At 37.6% G+C, this 16325-nt stretch overlaps 3 protein-coding genes across 3 annotated transcripts; all 3 read left to right on the forward strand.

The window, feature by feature from the left end:
• On the forward strand, nucleotides 1–627 carry LOC106089043 (endocuticle structural protein SgAbd-6). The gene is made up of 3 exons (XM_013254788.2): nucleotides 1–73; nucleotides 142–263; nucleotides 337–627. Exons 1-3 carry the CDS (start codon nucleotides 65–67, stop codon nucleotides 521–523), a joined length of 318 nt encoding a protein of 105 aa, XP_013110242.2. The 5' UTR covers nucleotides 1–64; the 3' UTR covers nucleotides 524–627.
• Nucleotides 628–5186: 4559 nt separating this feature from the next.
• LOC106089046 (endocuticle structural protein SgAbd-6-like) lies at nucleotides 5187–5721 on the forward strand. Its single transcript, XM_013254791.2, has 3 exons — nucleotides 5187–5241; nucleotides 5319–5443; nucleotides 5514–5721. The coding sequence occupies exons 1-3, from the start codon at nucleotides 5233–5235 to the stop codon at nucleotides 5683–5685; spliced, it is 306 nt and encodes a 101-aa protein (XP_013110245.2). The 5' UTR covers nucleotides 5187–5232; the 3' UTR covers nucleotides 5686–5721.
• A 3375-nt stretch (nucleotides 5722–9096) lies between these two features.
• LOC106089044 (endocuticle structural protein SgAbd-6-like) lies at nucleotides 9097–9760 on the forward strand. The gene is made up of 3 exons (XM_013254789.2): nucleotides 9097–9177; nucleotides 9251–9372; nucleotides 9437–9760. The coding sequence occupies exons 1-3, from the start codon at nucleotides 9169–9171 to the stop codon at nucleotides 9621–9623; spliced, it is 318 nt and encodes a 105-aa protein (XP_013110243.2). The 5' UTR covers nucleotides 9097–9168; the 3' UTR covers nucleotides 9624–9760.
• Nucleotides 9761–16325: the final 6565 nt, after the last annotated feature.

A 16325-nucleotide genomic window follows, 5' to 3' on the forward strand; every position in this document is an offset into this window, starting at 1 on the left:
ATATTCTGCAGAGTGAAATCAAATCTTCAAGTCATCAAAGCAAATAATCAAACAATCTTTCGACATGAAATTGGTAGAATGGATTTAAAAATGGATAAAAGAAAACAGGAAGAATCTCTACCACTTTCCCTTTCGTTTTAGTTACTTTCCTGTGGAATTTTGGCTATCATTTTGGCTGGTGCTTTTGCTGCTCCCCAGGGAAAGGATGTCGAGGTTGTTGAACAGTCCTATGAGAACACTGGCTCAGATGGTTATAAGTTTAGGTAGGTTACATTAATTCTATGGAAAACCCCATGAAGAACCCAATAAGTACTTATATACAATACACTATTTTAGTTACTCCCTAACTGATGGCACCAGCCGCTCTGAACAAGGAACTGTCGTCAATGCCGGTACAGACAATGAATCTCTTTCGGTAAAAGGTTCAGTTAGCTGGGTGGCTCCTGATGGCCAAACATATACTGTGAATTTCGTTGCTGATGAAAATGGTTTCCAACCTGAAGGTGCTCATCTGCCCAAGTAGTTGAAAAAATGCCATCGATATCTATGCCGGTTACCCTTACTGTCTTTCGCAATTGTAATTATTCTGTGAATAATAAAATATTTAACTGCAGAAATGAATACTCAAAGCCAAAATAAAGTGTTTTCATTCATATATGAAATTTTTTGGAAAAGTAGAAATCTTATTCCCTGTTAATTACAATGATTTGTTTTATACCTTTCAACATTCATGCCTTATATGGTTCAGATTGGATCATGTTTGAGCATATATGGATCTCGTATTTAAAATCTTGCACCCTTACATAGATGAAATATCGTCTAAATCGGGCCACATTTGGACATAGCTGCCATATAGATCGATGTGGCGAATAAATATCTTGGGTCCATAAAAGGCGTATTTATCATCCGATCTTGATGAAATTTTGAAAACATTATATCCATGGTGGTCTGTATTCAATTTCCCGTCTGGTCAAACTTAATAAGTTTTCATTTGTTTTGCTTTACATACATTTATCTTGCTGTAGTTCCTATATTAACAGATCCAAGGCTGCGGAGTCAGAGTCGGAATCGAGCAATTTTACCTGGAGTCGGAGTCAATAAAATTACCTCGACTCCGACTGCGGGAAGAAATGTTTCCACAAAAACAAAATATATATTAAAAGAATTTGTCTTTAGGAAGAATTTCATCAAAATGTTATTTAAATTTTGTCTTAGATAAAAATTCACTGAAATTTTGTCTTAAGGAAAAATTTCAATGAAATTATGCCATTAGAAACAATTTCATTGTTTGAAAAATATTTTTTTTTAAATTTTTTTTTTTCAGAAAAAATTTGAATGAAATTTTGTCTTTCGAAACCTTTAGAAACATTTTAGTGAAATTTTGCCTTAAGAAAAAAATTTGATCGAAATTTTGTCTTAAGAGACATTTTTAATCTTTTGGTGGCATCACAAGCTGATGAACCCCCTGACAAAGGCCGAAATCGCGATCCTTGTACTCCCAATACATTAAACACACCACAAAACACATTGATCTAAGCTGGTTAATCCAACAACAAAATGAAAGAAATTTCAGTGAAATTTATGATGCGAAATCTATGCGTAAGATATGTGACTTAACTTGGGCACAGCTTTCTTATCGTCACATTTTCCGTCAATATACGATGCACACCACTTTTCAAAATACCTGTGCCCTAAGCTATATCACGAACTTTCAATCAACGCACAGTGGGATAGAATCGAAAAAACTAATAAACATTTGAGAGCGTATAAAGATAACTCTTTGAAATTTGGTATGGTTAGAGCAAAGGAATCGAGATCATGTGCAAAATTTCATGGCCCTAGGTGGTCCGGGCATCTCCTAGTAGGAGCCTAAAAATTGTCACCTTGGCATTTCCAAAAATTGCTCGGACTATCAATTCCTCATTTGTGAGCTTATTTCCTAAATTCTTTTCTTGCTGGATAGTGCTAAAAAATCCCTAGATTGCACCTCAGCTCTAACCATTTCAAATTTCAAAGAGTTATCTCTATCCATTCCCAGACGTTTTATTTTTAACTTGGTTTTTTTGATTCTATCCCATTGTGCGACGGTTATCCAATATTATTTTGTGGATGTTTTGTAATCATTTCTAGCGTACACAAATAAATATTTAAATCGGTTTCAGTCACGAAATTAATTGTTACAATTATTTTTAATTGAGCGCACAACAAGCCAATTACTGACTTAGGTGTTTGTCCATAGTGGCACGGGATTAATATCCGCACCCTCTTTTAAATTGCTTCAGTCATGAAAATGCTAATATCACTCTGCTTTTGTGGGAGTTATTAAAAAAAAATTCATTTAAAAAAGATGCAAATTCAATTAAAAAATTATTGAAAATTTTCGAAATTTTCAATTAATTTTTTATTTGATCCAATTAAAAACAAGTAAAAAGGCGTTAAGTGGCGAACTTTGGATACCCACCACCTCGGGTATATATGTAAACCACCTTTCGTCAGCAGCTATATCAAAATGTGTTCCGATTTGGATCAAATACTAATAAATAAAAGTTGTTGTTCAATTGTGTTAAACAAAATGTTGATCGTTTTAGTAGCTAAATTTAAAAATAAACCGGTCTGAACCATATACGACACGGATGTCGAAAAGCCTAACATATGCCACTGTGTCAAATTTCAGTGAAATCGGATTATAAATGCGCCTTTTATTGAACTAAGACTTTAAATCGAGATATCGGTCTATATGGCAGCTATATCCAAATCTGGACCGATTTGGACCAAGTTGCAGATAAATGTAGAAGAGCCTAACAAATCTCAGTGTCCCAAATTTCGGCGAAATCTGCCAATAAATGTGCCTTTATGTGCCCAAAACCTTAAATCGAGAGATCGCTCCATATGTCAGCTATAACCGATTCTTGACCGATCTGGGCCTGAAGAATTACGTCGAAAGTCCTAACACAACTCACTGTTTCAAATTTAAGCGACATCGGACAATAAATGTGCCTTTTATGGGCCCAAAACCTTAAATCGAAAGATCGGTCTATATGGCAGCTATATCCAAATCTGGACCGATCTAGGCCAAATTATTGAAGGATGTCGAAGGGCCTAACACAACTGACTGTCTCACATTTCGGCAAAATCGGAAAATAAATGTGGCTTTTATGGGCCTAAGACGCTAAATCGGCAGATCGGTCTATATGGCCGCTATATCCAAATCTGGACCGATCTCGGCCAAATTGACGAAGGATGTCGAAGGGCCTTACACAACTCATTGTTCCAAATTTCGGAAAAAACGGATAATAAATATGGCTTTTATGGACCTAAGACCCTAAATCGTCGCATTGGTCTATATGGGGGCGGAATGATAAAATGAATATACCCGCATCCTTCGGTGGTGGGTATAAAAAGGTTGAATTTTTGCAAGTTTATTGAAATCCGGTTAGTATGGCCGGCTGCTATGGGATTGCTATAAATTTACCGAAACGTGGGACGTATGGGCCTTTGAAATCTTCATCCAGTTATATTGTAGGGGATGATATATAAAGGGTGATTTTTTTGAGGTTAGGATTTTCATGCATTAGTATTTGACAGATCACGTGGGATTTCAGACATGGTGTCAAAGAGAAAGATGCTCAGTATGCTTTGACATTTCATCATGAATAGACTTACTAACGAGCAACGCTTGCAAATCATTGAATTTTATTACCAAAATCAGTGTTCGGTTCGAAATGTGTTCAAATTTTGACAAATTTTGTTCAGCGATGAGGCTCATTTCTGGTTGAATGGCTACGTAAATAAGCAAAATTGCCGCATTTGGAGTGAAGAGCAACCAGAAGCCGTTCAAGAACTGCCCATGCATCCCGAAAAATGCACTGTTTGGTGTGGTTTGTACGCTGGTGGAATCATTGGACCGTATTTTTTCAAAGATGCTGTTGGACGCAACGTTACGGTGAATGAACACATTTCGAACCGAACACTAATTTTGGTAATAAAATTCAATGATTTGCAAGCGTTGCTCGTTAGTAAGTCTATTCATGATGAAATGTCAAAGCATACTGAGCATCTTTCTCTTCGACACCATGTCTGAAATCCCACGTGATCTGTCAAATACTAATGCATGAAAATCCTAACCTCAAAAAAATCACCCTTTAATATGGTGCTTAGGTAAAATCAAGTAAAGGCTACAGTGCAGATATGATAAACGAAGTCAATCCCATGGCAGTTGGTTGTACGTACTGGATCGATCCGATAGAGTCCGTCGTCGGCAAGGGTTTCACAGCTACAACCAAAACATTTTTCGATTCAATTAAAAAAATTATTGGTTTAATTAATTTTTAATTGAAAATTAAAAAAAATTCAATTACGATTGTGATTGAAAATTCTTACAGATTAAATTAAAAAATTAATTGAATCAATTAATTTTTTAATTGGAAATTGCAAAAATTTCAATGCGGACTGTAATTCGGAAAAATATAATATTCATTCGGAAAAATATAATATTCAAAACAATGATTGAATCAATTAATTTTTTAATTGTAAACGATTTTATTTTCAATCAAGTTTTTAGTTGAAATTCAAGCGAGTTTTTCTTTTGAGTAGACACCTCAATAGGTCGACCTCTCCGCTGTTCGTCATGGCAGCACGTGCGGCCCCGTACAAACTTAGCCGCCTAATATTTTATAGCTGTAATCGCAGGCCCAGAAAGTAGAATCTTGGGCAGTTTTTATATTGGTTGTACTAAGACCTTTCAAATAAACGTATTACAGTAGTACAAACCGTTGTACAATTTTTTTATACCCACCACTATAGGATGGGAGGTATACTAATCTACCCATTCCGTTTGTAACACATCGAAATATTTTTCAAAAGAAAACTTTTTATTCACATCAAACTTGTGGTATTTTAATTCATTTATCAGTATGAAAACAAAGTAAAATTCCAATTCAAAGTCCACTTGTTAGATAAATTCCACAACTTTTCCCCATCAGTAAAATACTTTTACAAATTATGTGACATATTCACAACGCTGTTGGTATTCCTTCTTAATGGGTTGGAATGTTAATTATGAAGAAATGTTTATTATGCACTTTTAATTACACATTTTTTGGTTGTCACTAGTGCCTCATGTTTGAATTGAAAGAAACGGTATATAAACGACTTCAGTGCAATAGTTACCATATTCTGCAGTCTTTAGATAAACCCTCAAGTCATCTAAAGAGCCCCAAGCTATAATTCATCATGAAATTGGTAGGTTCTTAAAGAATTAAGGAAAGGAAAGCCATAAAGAAATTAAAAATCAACATCCTCCATTTCTTATCAAATAGATGCTAGCCTTTGTTATTATGTCCATGGTTTTGGTATCCACTTGGGCTGCACCTCAGGGTAACAAGGACGTCGAAGTGTTGGATCAATCCTATGTGAACACTGGTACGGATGGCTACAAGTTCAGGTAAACATCTGTAATGCGATTCTTCTCCTGGGATTCCATTTAATGTTGATTTATTTTTTTCTTCTTATAGTTACTCTCTTAGCGATGGCACTAGTCGTACTGAGGAAGGAACGCTCAACAATGAATCACTTTCTGTTAAGGGTTCCATTACATGGGTAGCTCCTGACGGTCAGAAATATACAGTTAACTTTGTTGCCGACGAAGAAGGTTTTAAACCAGAAGGTACTCATCTGCCCAAATAGATTTAAAAAACTTTGTTTTGTGAATAATGAATTAGACAATCGGACTAAGAATAAAGTTAATGAAAACCAATTAAGCTTTTTATACGTTATTCGATTTTAGTAAGAACAAAGCCACCAACCATATCCTCAACAATATAGTTGTAAATCCTTAAATAGTATATGTATATCCAACGTTAGAGTAGCGGTAGAAACACATTTGAAACTTGGGTGTTGGTCTACAGTTAATCTCACTTTAATTTTTTCGTTTACTGCGAAGACACAATAACAAGAGAAGGAAGAATACCATCTAATCGAACTACCTACCTTTAAATTAACCAACCCCTTGTACACAGACAAATCTACAAAAACCACAAAAAAATAATTCTTAGGCTACGTTCAGATTAGTCAAATATTTCACCCAACTTGTTTTATCGTTTTTGCCCACAATATGTAAAATTCGTACATTTTTAGTTTTGTATCCACCGTAGCGCAGAGCTTAGCATGTCCACCTATGACGCTGAACGCCTGGGTTCGAATCCTGGCGAGACCATCAAAAAAAAAATATGTTCCGATTAGGACCAAATATCAAGTACAAGTTATTGTTCAATTGTGTATAACAAAATATTGGTCTTTTTAGTACACATATCTAAAATAAACCGATCTGCACCACGACACGGATATCGATAAGCCTAACAGAAGTCACTGTGTCAAATTTCAGTGAAATCGGATAATGAATGCGCCTTTTATGGGGCCAAGACTTTAAATCGAGATATCGGTCTATATGGCAAGTTGCAGAAAAATGTCGAAGAGCCTAATACAATGCACTGTCCCGAATTTCGGCGAAATCGAACAATAAATGGGCATTTTACGGGCGCAAGACCTTAAATCGAAAGATCGGTCTATATGCCAGCTACATTCAAATCTGGACCGATTGTACCATATTGCAGAAGTATGTTGAGGGGCTTAATTTAACTCACTGTCCCAAATTTCGGCGTCATCGGACAGTAAATTCGCCTTTTATGGCCCCAAAACCTTAAATCAAGAGATCGGTCTATATGTCAGCTATATCCAAATCGGGGCCGATCTAAGCCAAATTGAAGAAGGATTTCGAAGGGCCTAACATAATTCACTGGGACAAATTTTGGCAAAATCGAACAATAAATGACCCTTTTATGGGCGCAAGACCTTAAATCGAGAGATCGGTCTATATGGCAGCTATATCCAAATCTAAACCGATCTAGGCCAAAGTGAAGTAGAATGTGAAAGGGCCTAACACAATTCACTATCCCAAATTTCGGCGACATCGGACAATACATACGCCTTTTATTGGCCCTAAACCTTCAACCGAGAGATCGGTCTATATGGCAGCTATATCCAAATCTAGATCGATCTGGGCCAAATTAAAGAAGGTTGTCGAAGGTCCTAACAGATCTCACTGTCCTAAATTTCGGCAATATCGGATAATAAATGCGCTCGGTCTATATGGGGGCTATATCAAGATGTAGTCCTATATAGTCCATCTCCGAACTTAACCAGCTAATGGACATAAAAAGAATCTATGCAAAATGTCAGCTCAATATCTATTTTTATGCCCTCCACCGTAGGATTTGTAACTACTCGAAATATTCGTCTGAGACCCCATAAAGTATATATATTCTTGATCGTCGTGACATTTAATGTCGACCTAGCCATGTCCGTCCGTCCGTCTGTCTGTCCGTCCGTTTGTCTGTCTGTCGAAAGCACACTAACTTTCGAAGGAGTAACGATAGCCGCTTGAAATTTTGCATAAATACTTTTTATTAGTGTAGGTCGGTTGGTATAGTAAATGGGCCATATCGGTCCATGTTTTGATATAGCTGCCATATAAACCGATGTTGGGTCTTGACTTCGTGAGTCTATGGGGGTCGCAATTCTGGTCCCCCTGGTGAAATTTTGCACGTGGTGTTTTGGTATCACTTCCAACAACTGCGCTAAGTATGGTTTTAATCGGTTCATGTTTTGATGTAGCTGCCATATAAACCGATCTTGAGTCTTGACTTCTTGAGCCTCTAGAGTGTGCAATTCTTATCCGATGGGAATGAAATTTTGCACGACGTGTTGTGTAACCATATCCAACAACTGTATCAAGTATGATTCAAATCGGTCCATAACCTGTTATAGCTGTCATATAAACCGATCTTGGGTCTTGACTTCTTGAGGCTCTAGAGGGCGCAATTCTTATCCGTTTGGAATGAAATTTTGCACGACGTGTTTCGCTATGACTTCCAACATCTGTACTTAATTAGGTACAAGTCGGTCAATAACCTGATATAACTCTCATATAAACCGCAATTCCTATCCGATTTGGCTGAAATTTAACATGACGTATTTTATTCTTACTTTCAACAACTGTGTCAAATAAGGTTCAAATCGGTTCATAACCTGATATAGCTGCCATATAAACCGATCTGGGATCTTAACTTCTTTAGTCTGTAGAGGTCGCAATTATTATCCGATTTGCCTGAAATTTTGTTTGTTTTGGATCCTCTCATGACCATCAACATACGTGTTTATTATGGTCTAAATCGGTCTATAGCCTGATACAGCTCCCATATAAATCGATCTCTCTATTTTACTTCTTGAGCCCCCAAAGGTCCAAACCGGACCATATCTTGATATCGCTCTAATAGTCTTTTCTTATATCCTGTTTTGCTAAGAAGAGATGCCGGGAAAAGAATTCGACAAATGCGATCCATGGTGGAGGGTATATAAGATTCGGCTCGGCCGAACTTAACACGCTTTTACTTGTTAAAGACTGTAACGTGATTTGAGCTGACAGACGGATGGACATGTCTAGATTGCCTTCGATTTTTACGCTGATCAAGATTATATATACTTTATAGGGTCGGAAATGGATATTTCGATGTGTTGCAAACGGAATGACAAAATGAATATACCCCCATCCTTCGACGAATACTGCGACACTAACAATACTGGTTGTCACTGCAAAGTGACAACCCAACTTCGTTAAAGCTCCCTTCCTAAAGGAATATATCAGTCTTGAGGAAGGTGAGTAGACCATCCTCAACAAATAAAGGAAAAAAGGTGATGTGAAGAAACGAAGAAAGTTAAGTTTTATACCGTTACATGATTTATTTCCCCTCTTGAGTAAACTAAATCATAAAAATTAATAATAGACATACATACGAGTTCTTTCTATCTGTAAATTAATTTCGATAAAATGTTTTGCAAATTATTGTATATGACATTTCAAACATGTTTTGCTGGCAGCTCTCGGTGGGTTGGTATGGTAATTAGTAACAATGAATATAATAAAATATCTAAAATAAAATCTTTTATTTTTGATGTACTTGTTGTACTTGTTGTACTCAATGTTGCAACTTCTTCAAGAATATCCAACATTTGCATGCAAAATCATATAAAATGCTTCATTTTCACGGTTCTAAGCACATTTTACAGATTGTGAATAAACAGTTGGTGGAAGAAACGCAAAATAAATTCAATATGAAATTTGTAAGTAAAATGAAGAAAGGATTCAGAATGCTGACAAAATCGTAATCATTAATTCGTTTCTACTCCCTAACAGGTGGTAGTCTTTGGTATTATGTCAGTGTTGTTGGCTTGTGCTTGGGCCGCCCCTCAAGGCAAGGATGTTGAAGTTCTTGAACAATCCTATGAAAACACTGGATCCGATGGTTATAAGTTTAGGTATGCCTTTAGAAATGAATCTACTCAGCGATGAATCTTCTGATACATTGTTTTATTATTCTAGCTATTCCCTAACTGATGGCACAAGTCGCACCGAACAAGGTACCGTTGTCAATCCTGGTGCAGAAAATGAATCACTTTCGGTAAAAGGTACCATTACATGGGTGGCTCCTGATGGCCAAACATACACCGTAAACTTTGTGGCTGATGAAAATGGATTCCAACCAGAAGGTGCTCATCTACCAAAATAGATTTAATTATCTTCATCACAAACATACCCGGAATTTACCATATCCATATTATATATTTGTTTTGTTTTGTTGCCATAAAACAGTTAATCTGTAAATACTATAATGTTTCAAGTTGAATAAAAATATTCATAAAAATATATATGGATGTGTCATTGCAAGTGTACCCACGAACATTCCTTTGGGGACTGGGCAAATGCTTTCCTCATATCAATGAGTGCTGACCAATTAAAATGTTTAGCTGTATGATCAGAGATCGCATTTTTGTGTAGCCGAGTCCAAATCATCTAAGAAATATGCCCTCCTGGCACTCAAGAAGTCAATTCGGGCGATCGGATTATACTGGAGCTGTAATGTATTTAAAAACCAGTAAGGAAAGGCAAAAGTCGAGCTGTGCCGACTTTAGGGTAGGTGTACCCTATCAAAGTGGGAGCTATGTCTTATTCTGAACCAATTTTTGATGGACCTATCAAAACTCACTGGTTCAAATTTCATCCAAATCCGATGCGAGAGATATCGAGAGATCGGTCTATATGGCAGCTATATCCAAATATGGTTCAATCTGGACAATATTCAACAAAAAGGTTTAGGTACCAGAACTTGCTGTGTCAAATTTGATCGAAATAGATCGAACAAGTAAGAGCTTTCTATGTTCGGCCGGGCCGAATTTTATATACCCTCCACCATGGATCGCATTTGTCGAATTCTTTGCGCGGTATCTCTTTTTAGGCAAACAGGGAATAAAGGGTAAGAATTGTTATGCTATTGGAGATATATCAAGTAAAAGTCCGATTCGGACCATAAGTGAATTAAATGTTGCAGACCACAGTAGTAGTCATTGGATAATATTGCAGTCCATTCGGATAAGAAATGCGCCATGCAGGGGCTCAAGAAGCATAATCAAGAGATTTGTTCATATGGGAGCTGTATCAGGCTATAGATCTATTAAGACCATATTGGTCATGTATGTTGAAGGTCATGGGAGAAGCCGTTGTACAAAATTTTAGCAAAATTGGATAAGATTTGCGGACTCTAAAGGCTTAAGAAGTCAAGATCCCTGTTCGATTCATATGGCAGCTATATCTAGTTATAGGTCGATTTGAACCATACTGGGCACAGTTGTTGGAAGTAATACCAAAAGACCACATGCAAATTTTCAGCCAAATCGGATAAGAATTTCGCCCTCTTAATTCTCAAGAAGTCAAGACCCCAGATCGGTTTATATGGCAGCTATATCAAAACATGGACCGATTTGGCCCATTTACAATCCCAACTAACCTACATTATTAAAATATATTTGTGCAAAATTTCAAGCGCCTAGCTTTACTCCTCCGAAAGTTAGCATGCTTTCGACCGACGGACGGACGGACGAATATAAATACTTTATTTTGAGATGTTAAAAACGGAATGACAACATTAGCATACCCCCCATCCTATGGTAGAGGGTATAAAAATGCTCCTTTATAAGTTCATTACACTATATCGGAAGATCGGTCTATATGACAGCTATATGCGAATATGATCCAATCTGGACCACATTTGACAAGAATGGGTAGGGGTCTACCAAAAAAATAAGTAATAAATGACTCTTTTATGGACTCAATACCCTTATCGGGAAAACGGGTGGTCGGTGTATAGGGCAGCTATATCCAAATATTGTCCGATTTGAACCACACTTCACAGATATGGGTAGGGGTCTATCAGCACTCACTGTGCTAAATTTCATCGAAATCGGACGAAAAATTACCAATTTATTGGCTCAAGACTTTAATTCTGGTAATCGGTCTATATATATAATTCTGGTAATCGGTCTTTTCATAACATTCCTTCGGGTCGATGTACTCAGTTCGGTTGTTTATATTAAAATTTTTTCTTTACAATCCCAGCTTCTTCATGGTCTTGACCCTGCTTTTATAGCACCCCTTGCCGAACCAACTTTCTTTGATGTGCCCATTTCTTATGGTTGACTGTTGGGGATATGAAGCGTTAATAGCTTTGATAAACAATTCCATATTTGGGTTTGCCAGTAAATTATTTACTTCTCTAATTAGAGAAATTTGATAATCATTTTTATTTGCCTCCCTCCATATCAATTTTGACAAGAGTTTACCTTTTTGGTTTCCTCGTGCTGTCTTACATGGCACAGTGGGAGAAAATCAAAAAGTACTAATAAGATATATACCGTGTGAAAACAGGTAGAGATATCTATTTGAAATTTGAAATGGTTAGAGACGAGGTATGTGCAATTTCAAGGTCCTAGGTTTATCGGGTGCCTTCTGGCAGGCCCTTAAATTTGTTCAACTCCGTATTTCGACAATTTGTTCTGTATGCCAAATCGTCATTCATGGTCTGATTTTCAAAATAAAAATAAGAAAAAAGCGAATTAAGATATCTTAGTAATTCTTTTTGAAGTACAAATATTGTTATGTGCAAAAAATTGTTTGCATGGGCTTAGGGGACATATGGAGTAAAAAAAACATGTGCCCTATTGGGAGATCTGGGCTTTGGAAATTTTGAACTCGAGGGATGTTTGCAATTTGTTAATAAACAAGTAAAAAGGCGTTAAGTTCGGCCCGGCCGAACTATGGATACCCACCACCTCGAGTATTAATGTAAATCACCTTTCATCGAAATCCGGTGAAAGTTGCATACCTTATGTCCCATAGCAGCTATATCGAAATATTTTCCGATTTGGACTAGTAAGTACCAGTCATTGTTCAATTGTGTGTAACAAAATTTTGATCTTTTTAGTATCTATATCTAAAACTAAACCGATCTGAACCATATACGACACGGATGTCGAAAAGCCTAATATAAGTCACTGTGTCAAATTTCAGTGAAATCGGATTATAAATGTGCTTTTTATGTGGCCAAGACTTTAAAGCGAGAGATCGGTCGACATGGCAGATATATCCAAATCTATACTGATTTGGACCAAGTTGCAAAAAAATGTCGAAGAGCCACTGTCCCAAATTTCAGCAAAATTGGATGATAAACGTCGCTTTTATGGGGCCAAAACCTTAAATCGAGAGATCGGTCTATATGGCAGCTATATTCAAATCTGAACCGATCAGGGCCAAATTGTAGAAAGATATCGAGGGGAGAAGGATGTCGAAGGGCCAAGCACATCTCGCTGTGCTTAGACCCTAAATCGAGAGATCGGTCTATATGGCAGCTATATTCAAATCTGAACCGATCAGGGCCAAATTGTAGAAGGAAGTCGAAGGGCCTAGCGTAACTCATTGTCCCAAATTTCAGCAAAATTGGATGAAAAATGTGGCTTTTATGGGCATAAGACCCTACATCGGAGGATCGGTATATATGGCAGCTATATCTAAATCTGGACCTATCGGGCCCAATTAACGAAGGATATCGAAGGGCCTAACACAACTCACTGTACCAAATATCAGCAAAATCGGATAATAAATGTAGCTTTTATGGGCCTAAGACCCTAAATCGAGAGATCGGTCTATATGGCAGCTATAGCCAAATGTGGACCGATCTGGGCCAAATTTTGGAAGGATGTTGAAGGGCCCAGCATAACTCATTGTTCCAAATTTCAGCAAAATTAGATGATAAATGTGGCTTTTATGGGCCTATGACCCTTAATCTGTGGATCGGTCTATATGGGGGCTATATCTAGATATAGTCCGATTTGGCCCATCTTCGAGCTTAACTTGCTTATGGACAAAAAAAGAATCTGTGCAAAGATTCAGCTCAATATCTCAAATTGTGAAGACTGTAGCATGATTTCAACAGACAGACGGACGGACATGGCTAAATCGTCATAGATTTTTACGCTGATCATGAATATATTTACTTTATAGGGTCGGAAATGGATATTTCGATGTGTTGCAAACGGACTGACAAAATGAATATACCCCCATTCTTCGGTGGTGGGTATAAAAATTAAGATATTAAAGCAATTTTTGTTCATTGTCTTTCAAGTCGAGCTTAATGACCAAGCGAATGCAACATCCAAAGGAGAGATTGATAATTGAGTCTTAAAGAAAAGAAATTGCCAGTTTCTCAGACAAGGCAGAACACATGTCACCCCACTGGTGGACGCCTTTCGATAACTGGGTTTCATTATCTCATCGGCACCATCGTGAACTATGTCCGTCCGTCTGACCGGTCTACAGTTCACAGCACAAATCCTATGTGAAACTCAACTACTACTACCAGACTGTTCGCTGTAAGCTTTTTTGACGTCGGCAGGCGGAGCTTGCCACGTTGACAACGGAATAAAATGAATGCAAAAGCCATAGAGGGGAGGTGGAGTTTGTTTGAATAGATATTTCTCAGTGAAAAAGCTTACAGCGAACAGTCTGGTAGTAGTAGTTGAGATTTCCCATAGGATTTGTGCTTATGATCTCAACTATAAGTACTACGAACAAAAGGCTGTGAACTGTAGGCCGGTCAGACGGACGGACGTAGTTCACGATGGTGCCGATGAGATAATGAAACCCAATTATCGAAACGCGTCCACCAGTGGGGTGACATGTGTTCTACCTTGTCTGAGGAACTGGCAATTTATTTTCTTCAAGACTCAATTATCAATCTCTCCTTTGGATGTTGCTCGATTTGAAAGACAATGAACAAAAATTGACTCGCATGACGGGCCGTTTAAGTCCAAACAGATGAAAAAGATGATATTAAAGCAATAATTTTCAATAAAGAGTAATCAATGAAAATACTTCTTTGACCAAAAAATGCAAAAATACACTTTTTTCACATTTGTGACCAAACTGTATAACTTTTAACTGAATTATCAGATGTGGACACTTGTCGCGGCAAAGTCGTTGTAAATTTTGTCACAAATCCAAATCAAGCATAAAAATGAAAATCGATCCACAAATGGCTTCGAAAATTGCAAAATATATGGCAGATCTCGGTCAAAATTGCAAAATTTTTCGAAATACCTTGGTGACCAACTTATGTGGCCTGCCGAAAGGCACCCAGCCAACCTAGAACATTGAATTTTTTATATGATCTCGTTAACACCACAGCTCTAATCATTTTAAATTTCAAGAGACATCTTAGTCCGTTCTCACACGGCATATATTTTACCAGTTTTTATACCCACCACCGAAGGATGGGGGTATATTCATTTTGTCATTCCGTTTGCAACACATCGAAATATCCATTTCCGACCCTATAAAGTATATATATTCTTGATCAGCGTAAAAATCTAAGACGATCTAGACATGTCCGTCCGTCTGTCCGTCTGTCTGTTGAAATCACGCTACAGTCTTCACAAATAGAGATATTGAGCTGAAATCTTGCACAGATTCTTTTTTTGTCCATAAGCAGGTTAAGTTCGAAGATGGGCTATATCGGACTATATCTTGATATAGCCCCCATATAGACCGATCCGCCGATTTAGGGTCTTAGGCCAATAAAGGCCACATTTTTTATCCGATTTTGCTAAAATTTGGGACAGCGAGTTGTGTTAGGCCCCTCGACTTCCTCCGTAAATTTGGCCCAGATCGGTCCAGATTTGGATATAGCTGCCATATAGACCGATCCTCCAATTTAGGGTCTTAGGCCCATAAAAGCCACATTTATTATCCGATTTTGCTGAAATTTGGGACAGTGAGTTGCCTTAGGCTCTTCGACATCCTCCGTCAATATGGCTCAGATCGGTTTAGGTTTTGATATAGCTGCCATATAGACCAATGCTCCGATTTAGGGTCTTAGGCCCATAAAAGCCACATTTATTATCGGATTTTGCTGAAATTCGGGACAGTGAGTTGTGTTAGGCCCTTCGACATCCTCCGTCAATTTGGCCCAGATCGGTCTAGATTTGGATATAGCTGCCATATAGACCGATCCTCCGATTTAGGGTCATAGGCCCATAAAAGCTACACTTATTATCCGATTTTGCTGAAATTTTGGACAGTGAGTTGTGTAAGCCCCTTCGACATCGTCCGTCAATATGGCTCATATCGGTCCAGATTTGGATATAGCTGCCATATAGACCGATCTCTCGGTTTTAGGTTTTGGGGTCATAAAAAGCGCATTTATTGTCCGATGTTGCCGAAATTTGGGACAAAGAGTTAAGTTAAGCCCTTCCACATATTTCTGCAATTTGGTCTAGATCGATCAAGATTTGCATATAGTTGCCATATAAACCGATCTCTCGATTTAAAGTCTTGGCCCCATAAAAGGCGCATTTTTAATCCGATTGCACTGAAATTTGACACACTGACTTATGTTATGCTTTTTGACATCCGTGTGGTATATAGTTCAGATCGGTTTATTTTTAGATAGCACTACTAAAAAGACCAATATTTTGTTATATACAATCGAACAATAACATTTACTTATTAGTATCTGGTCCAAATCGGAACATAGCTGCTATGGGGCATAAGGTATGAATTTTGCACCGGATTTTGAGGAAAGGTGGTTCACATATATATCCGAGGTGGTGGGTATCCAAAGTTCGGCCCGGCCGAACTTAACGCCTTTTTACTTGTTTTTTTTTTGATTTTCTCCCACTGTGCGTGGTATCTTTGAGGGGTCTCAAACGATGTTACTATACCCCTATCCTATGGTGGAGGGCATACCAATATTCGACTAGGACCCAGAAAAGTAATCTTGATTAAAATACCTATCTGAGTCTATATGGGCAAGACTAATGGCAGCTATATTTGAAAAAAAACGAACGGTCATAGCAAGACCTTCTTAACATTTTACGACAAT

This window comes from Stomoxys calcitrans, chromosome 1, assembly GCF_963082655.1.
Source record: "Stomoxys calcitrans chromosome 1, idStoCalc2.1, whole genome shotgun sequence".
Taxonomy (NCBI): Eukaryota; Metazoa; Arthropoda; class Insecta; order Diptera; family Muscidae; genus Stomoxys; species Stomoxys calcitrans.

Coding starts and splice junctions, on each gene's coding strand:
- LOC106089046 (XM_013254791.2), top strand. Junction 5,444..5,513: donor ACGGATGGCTACAAGTTCAG/GTAAACATCTGT, acceptor TTCTTCTTATAG/TTACTCTCTTAGCGATGGCA.
- LOC106089044 (XM_013254789.2), top strand. Junction 9,373..9,436: donor TCCGATGGTTATAAGTTTAG/GTATGCCTTTAG, acceptor TTATTATTCTAG/CTATTCCCTAACTGATGGCA.
- LOC106089043 (XM_013254788.2), top strand. Junction 264..336: donor TCAGATGGTTATAAGTTTAG/GTAGGTTACATT, acceptor ACACTATTTTAG/TTACTCCCTAACTGATGGCA.